The following is a 7,049-nucleotide window of genomic DNA, read 5'->3' as shown; positions in this document are numbered from 1 at the left end:
GGCTCTTTTCTCTGTGAAGCCCAGACCCTCTCGCCACTCTCTGAAATTCCTGGAAGATGTATCTCCTGCCTGTTGTGTCAGATGCTCAGGCCCCTCCCTCTGACTCTTCTGGGGCCAGTACCCACTTCCCAATTTCTCTTCCTAAGTAAGACTACATTCAGGGAGGTGGTGAATAAAAGCTGCTGTCCCCACCAACTTCTCCGCTGAGATGAGTGATTCCAAGGAAATGGGGAAGAAGCAGCTCGGCCCTCTCGGTGAGACTGGGCTGGTACTCCGGGAACTTGGGGATGGGGCATCATTGGGGCAGTGCGTGTCTCAGGCTACCCTGTATGTGACTGACACTCTTTCCACTCAGATGAGGAACAGCTGGTAACCGGCCCCACAAGGTACTCCATCAAAGGCTTTGGCTTCCAACCAAATTCTGGATTCAGTAGCTTCACAGGTAAAAGAGGTTGAGGGACTGTGGACTGCTCCTGGCAGATACTTGGGTTCCTGTGGGGGTGGAGGTTGGGGCTCTGGCCACGGGAGTCCAGAGAGTTAGAAGCTCAGATCCTGTGTACATGGTCCTGGACTCTCCAGGACTGTAGAGGCTAGCATCTGTAATCCTGTACCTTCAGAATGAGACTGGTGCGCTGCCTGTCTCGTGCCACATTGAGTCAGGGACACCAAGGTGCTAACATTCCATCCTTCCCTCCCACAGGGCACCTGGGCCTCAACCATGTCCCCTTGGCACTGCAGGCTTTCTTCTTCATTGCCTTCTCTGTGCTGCTGCTCGTCATCCTTGTGAAAGGTCAGGCAGGACTGAGGTTTGGGCCCCCAGGTCCGGCTCTTCAACCAGTGCCAGAAAGGAGGAGCAACTGACTGGGGTTGTGTCCTCATGGTCCTCTGAATAGGCATTCTGCAGGGGGACACTGGCTTTAGACACCCAACCTTCTTTTGGTGTTAGATCTCTTCATTATCAAACAGGACTAAGACCTTGATTCTTGGAAATGATGGTTCCTAGACTGGAGACATCACTCCAGTGGTAGAGCCCCTACCTAGAAAGCTCAAAATCCTGTGTTCCACCCCCAGCACCACATAAAACTGGGTTTGACGGTGCATTCCTATTACCCCAATACTAAGGAGGCAAAAGCAGGAAAATCAGGAGTTCAAGGTCAACCTCAGCTTCATAGAACTTTTGGTGCAGTCTGAATTCCATGAGACTCTGTCTCAGGAATGAAGGAAGGAGGGAGGGAGGAAGACAAGGAGGAAGGAGGAAGGAAGAAGGAAAGCAGGGAAAGGAAAAAGGATGTCTTGGTCCTACGAGTTCAGTATAGGTCAAGAAAAATAGAAACATTTACTAACTGCAGTGACTTGTTTCTCTCGGGCCAGTCTACAAGATCCCCAGTTCTCAGGGACAGGAGCAGTCCAGCCAGGAGGTCTACCAGGAACTGATCCAGCTGAAGGCTGGGGTAGGTGAGTAACTGGAAATGAGGGCTATCACAGCCAGAGAAGGTTTCGACAGAGTCACTTTGCTTAAGTAACTGCTCTTTGCTGCGCCTCAGTTTCTTCTCCTGTAGAATGGGCGTGTAGTGCAATTACTAAAGAAGGCATCTCATTGGTGTTGATTAGAGTCTGTGCACACAATAGGCAGTCAAGTGTTCACAGGGATTGTGCACAAAATAGGCACTCAAGATTCACAGGAGCCTGGGCGGGTTAGGCACTTAATGTTCAAAAGAGTGTGCACAAGGTAAGTACTCAATATTCACATGGTTGTGCGCACATTAGACAATGTCACAGAGGTTGTGTAAACGAGGCACTCAATGTTCATAGAGTTGTGCACACATTAGGCACTCAGTGTCCACAGGCTTGTGCACGCATAAGACACCCAATGTTCACAGGGGCACTCACGTGGGTGATATTTGGTTAAACCTGTCTCCCGACCTCTATTCCTAGCTCTAAGCTGCAACCTCTTCCGGTCTGAAGATCAGGCTAGGACTCCTGGATTCTCCTGGGTAGATAAGGGACTCAAGAAGTGGGATAGGGAATGGCTCCCTATGGTGCTGTGTCAAAGGAGGGGCCTGATTCTGGAGGCCTTGGAGGTTAAGCAGTCACGGGAGCATGCGTCCATCCTGACCTGCCTCCTCCAACAGATCGCCTGTGCCGCCCCTGTCCCTGGGACTGGACACCCTTCCAAGGAAGCTGCTACTTTTTTTCTGTGAGCCAGAGGACCTGGAATGATTCTGCCACTGCCTGCCAGAATATGGGGGCGCAACTTGTGGTCATCAAGAGTGATGAAGAGCAGGTATGCCTGGTGGGGCTCAGTCCTCATCTGGAGCTGCCTCCGGCCACTGGCTGGGGGGAGTAAGTATTTGGCTGGATACAATGTTCTAGAATAGAAGCTGCTTGTCTAAAGAGGGGGGATGACAGGTTACAAATGATGTCAGAGCACCTGCAAAAAGGCGCACTCCAGGGCTGGAGAGAAGGCTCAGTGGGAAGCGCATTTGCCAGGCAAGCGTGGGAACCTGAGTTTGGACCCCTCAAACCCACACAAAGCCCAGCTTGAGAACACACATCTGTAATCCCAGTGTCCTGTGATAAAAACAGGAGGGAGTGATAAGAGGTCCCGTGGAAGCCAGAAAGCAGCTCTCCTGGTGTACACAGTGGTAAACAAGAGACCCTGTCTCAAAGAAGGTGAGGATCCACACCTGACGCTGTCATCAGATGTACACATACTCTCGCACCTGTGTGCATGTGAAGGCCAGAGGTCAGCCTTGAGTATCAGGCCCCAGGTGCTGTCCACCTTTTTTAAGGCAGGATCTCTCAGGGACCTGAAACTCTCTATTTAGGCTGAGCTGGCTGGCCAGCAAGTCCCGGGGATCCTCCTATCTCTGCCTCCAAAATGCTGGGATTACAAGTGTGCACCATCACAGCAGGCTTTTCACATGCTTGCCCGGGGGTCAAACTCACGAGTGTGTGGCACACACTTGTCTGACTAAGCCATTTCCTCAGCCCCACTACCGTAGTTTTTACTGTGATTTATGCTTTGGGGGAACACCTAAGATTTGCGACCAGCACTTTACAACTTCCTCTGCTGGGCAAAAAAAAAAAAAAAAAAAAAAAAAAAAAAAAAAAAAAAAAAAAAAAAAAAAAACCTCCTGATGTGTGCCCTTTTTTCTTCATTTTTTAAAATAATCTTTTTTATTTTACATACCAATCCTAGTTCCCTCTTCCCTCCCCTCCTCCTGGTCCTCACACCTTCCTCCCCCCACTTCCCATCTATTCTTCAGAGTGGGTAAGACCCCTATTTCCCTGATATAAATATCACCAGCCTTACTGATTTGAAGCACCAGCAAGACACAGCTCAATTCAGAGCTGAGCAGAGGTCACTGAGACATTCAGTAACCGTGAACTTGTTTGATCTCGCACAGCCCAGTTAAACCCAGTCACGAATAAATTCATGCAGACGTGTGCATAACCTCCAGACAGATAGGTACAGGACAACGCTAGGTAGGCACATTCTGTGAATGAGAGCACATCTGCCCACAGCACACAGATGTGGAGAGTTCAGAACGCATGGTGTTCACAGCCTGGTAAGGTATAAAACTGGACGTCAGATTGCAGGCAGAACTTCCCACCAGGAGTTTGGGGAAACACTGGTTGGAAAGAAGAAAGAGGCAGAGCTCCTTTCTGACTCGTCCTCTTCTGCCTTTCTAGAACTTTCTACAACAGGCTTCTAAGAAAAGAGGTTACACTTGGATGGGGCTCATTGACATAAATAATGAAGCTACATGGCACTGGGTGGATGGCTCACCTCTGACACTCAGGTAAATACCCGACGAAGGGAACACCTTACACAGTGGGGTGAGGTTTTGAGGCTTTGTCTAGAGGCATCCTTGGGGTTCATCTCCTCCCCGCTGGTCACCTTGGCATTAGAGCTTGGAACATTTGCTGAATGGCAGGAGAGGCGGTTCAGATAGGATGGCAGGTGCCTGGGGTTCCATCATCAGAACTTCAGGAAAGACTTGCAGCCAGGGCGGGGGGAGGGGGGCATTAAATAGGAATCACTTCCTAGGCAATCCAATGGAATGAATGGCTCCATAGGTAAAGTGCATGCCCAGAGCCTGCGTGAAAAGAACCGATGGCGTGGTGGCATGCACTTGGAATCTCTGAACCAGAAAAGAAGAAGCAGGATTCCTAGGGCTTGCTGGCCAGCCAGCCTCGCCAAATAGCAAGTTCTAAGCTAGGGAGAAATCCAGTCTCAAAAATGAAGGTGGAAAATGTCCTGAGGAACAACTGAAGTTGTTATCTGGGTACCACATGCATATGTACACATGTGCACACACACACACACACACATATGCACATAACCACACATACATAAACACACAGAGACTGACAAGGACTTGTCATCAACAATACTTGTAGGTGAAACGGGAGAAACGGCTCAGTGGTTAAGCTACGAATTCTTAATTCTGGATCTATAAAAATCCCAAACCTTCCAGAGGACCCAAGTTTGGTTCCCAACACTCACATCTGTGTGTCGACTCACAACCACCTGTAACTCCAGCTCCAGGGAGTCTGATAATCTCTGCATACATCTATACTCACATGCACATATGTGCACCAGCACCCACACACTCAGTAACATATATACACACATCACACACAAAAGAAAAGAATATGTATACAGCATGTTGTACTCTGAAAAGAGAGAGTTCGCATCACCACTGAATGATGTGATAGGAGAACAAGGACCTGAGTGAGTCAGGATGTAGAGGGAGCAGAAGATTCAGGCAATGACCTTGGTTGTGGTGTCGAGGAAAGTGGATGACGTGGGTCAAGCAGGCTTAGGTGGGGGTGTTTTCAAGTGTGTTAGTGGTTTCTAGGTGCTGTCTTTCCTAGATAACCTTCTGTTGATGTGAACACCGTGGCTAAAAGCAGTGTGGGTGGGGGGGAGAGTTTATTTCATCTAATAGCTCCCAGCTCACACTCTGTCTCTGAGGGAAGTCAGGGAGGAACCAAAGCACAGGCCGTGAAAGAACACTGCCCATTGACCTGCCTTCCATGGCTTTCTTATGCTACCCAGGGCCACCTGCTCAGGGGTGACACCTCTCTTTGTGGGCGAGGACATATCATGTCAATCATTAATGATGAAAATGTCCCCACAGGCTGCCCTACGGGTCAATCTGATGAAGGCATATTCTAACTTCCCAGACGAAACTAGCTTTGTCAGCTGGCAAATGTTCTTAGTTGTGTGGTGTCCTTACCTGTCTGTCTGGTGTCCTTAGCTGTCTGGTGTCCTTAGCTGTCTGGTGTTCTTAGCTGTGTGGTGTCCTTACCTGTCTGTCTGGTGTCCTTAGCTGTCTGGTGTTCTTAGCTGTGTGGTGTCCTTACCTGTCTGTCTGGTGTCCTTAGCTGTCTGGTGTCCTTAGCTGTGTGGTGTCCTTAGCTGTGTGGTGTCCTTAGCTGTCTGGTGTCCTTAGCTGTGTGGTGTCCTTAGCTGTGTGGTGTCCTTAGCTGTCTGGTGTCCTTAGCTGTGTGGTGTTCTTAGCTGTGTGGTGTCCTTAGCTGTGTGGTGTCCTTAGCTGTGTGGTGTCCTTAGCTGTGTGGTGTCCTTAGCTGTGTGGTGTCCTTAGCTGTCTGGTGTCCTTAGCTGTCTGGTGTTCTTAGCTGTGTGGTGTCCTTAGCTGTGTGGTGTCCTTAGCTGTCTGGTGTCCTTAGCTGTCTGGTGTTCTTAGCTGTCTTAGTTGTAAACAAGTTGTGTACTGACTCAGTGAAGGAGGTAGTTGTGTATGTAGAGTCTCTGTTGTTATTTTGTTGCATCTGATAACCGTTCCCTCCTTGGAACAAGTCCTCTCAATCATGGGAGACATGGATAAGGTGCAAAGATCAGAGTGGTTCAGACATGTCATGTTGTGGGATCGTGTCATATACAAAGCAAATCTGCCATTCACTCTCTAGAAAGGCACTTACGGCACATGACTGGGGTGGAATCTCATGTCTTCGTGGTCTTTGCAGTTTCATGAAGTATTGGAATAAAGGAGAGCCCAACAACCTAGGGGAGGAAGACTGTGCGGAGTTCAGAGACGATGGCTGGAACGACACCAAATGTTACAACAAGAAATTCTGGATCTGCAAAAAACCCAAAGCTTCCTGCCCTAGCAAGTGATAGCCAACCTCTCTCCACCACCCCCAAAGTCCAAACACCCAAAGCCATGCCAGTTCGTGATACCTATCTGTGGCCACTGATGCCTAGACAAGATCTCTGGGACTTTTCCCTGGTGGGTAGCTTGTCTCCTGCTCGACCACTTCTGTATAATCCTCAGGTGTCTGCAGGTTCTCTTGGGGTTGGCAGCTGTGGCTCTGGTTCACCTTTGCCTTCTAACAGGGTGACAAGGTATAATATGGATCCAGGTCCTCAGATGGGTTCCTTTTATCTCCTCTCCCTTCCTTTCTGAGTTCAGAGCGTGTGCTGCCATGGACAATGGATGACGCGTGGCTTCAGAACATCACTGAGTTCTTTCCTCCCACCTGCTAGGTTTTTATCCATCTACCCTGTATGCCTTTCTACGGATGCCTTTCCTGATTTCAGGAACTCAGTCTGTGGGCTAGAAGCACAAGAGAACCAATTCCTCATTCATTAGTCACGATCAGGAATTATTGTGTTAATGCCCTCTCTCTTCACCCCTTAGTGAACCTCAGTGTTTTAGAACCTAAGATTGAGCTCCCAAATATTTGGAGGATTTATAATTTTTATTTAATCTGCTTATCGTACATTCTGGTTATTGTCACCCTCTACCCATCCTGAATCCCTCTCTTTTTTGCCTCTCCTTTCCCCCATTCATGACTTTTTGCTTGTTTTGGTGACCCACTGAAGTTAACAAGGGCCATGAGTTTGAAACTGTCCAGTGGAGTCTAGTAGGCTCATCAACAACTGAAGACAATGTGACTGCCCCCCTCCCATAGTCCGTCAGTAGCCAACAACTTAGCAGGGAGAGATGGGGCCCCGTGAGCTCTTACCTGATCTATAACTGAACGTCAAGAGGCCCGATTTTGTGGAGGCTCGG

At 49.0% G+C, this 7,049-nt stretch overlaps 1 protein-coding gene across 1 annotated transcript; it reads left to right on the top strand.

Moving 5' to 3' along the window:
• The first annotated feature begins 208 nt into the window (after positions 1-208).
• LOC121465020 (CD209 antigen-like protein A) lies at positions 209-6,151 on the top strand. The gene is made up of 7 exons (XM_041678182.1): positions 209-254; positions 356-442; positions 701-790; positions 1,372-1,455; positions 2,133-2,284; positions 3,697-3,806; positions 6,001-6,151. The coding sequence occupies exons 1-7, from the start codon at positions 209-211 to the stop codon at positions 6,149-6,151; spliced, it is 720 nt and encodes a 239-aa protein (XP_041534116.1).
• The last annotated feature ends 898 nt before the right edge of the window (positions 6,152-7,049 follow it).

This window comes from Microtus oregoni, unplaced genomic scaffold (genome assembly GCF_018167655.1).
Source record: "Microtus oregoni isolate MIOR12 unplaced genomic scaffold, Mior012 000029F_ref0000214, whole genome shotgun sequence".
Classification (NCBI taxonomy): Eukaryota; Metazoa; Chordata; class Mammalia; order Rodentia; family Cricetidae; genus Microtus; species Microtus oregoni.
The sequence above is the reverse complement of the archived record's forward strand: the minus strand, read 5'-3'. Positions and strand labels throughout refer to the sequence as shown.

Coding starts and splice junctions, on each gene's coding strand:
- LOC121465020 (XM_041678182.1), top strand. CDS start 209: ATGAGTGATTCCAAGGAAATGGGGAAGAAGCAGCTCGGCCCTCTCG. Junction 255..355: donor GAAGCAGCTCGGCCCTCTCG/GTGAGACTGGGC, acceptor CTTTCCACTCAG/ATGAGGAACAGCTGGTAACC. Junction 791..1,371: donor GCTCGTCATCCTTGTGAAAG/GTCAGGCAGGAC, acceptor CTCTCGGGCCAG/TCTACAAGATCCCCAGTTCT.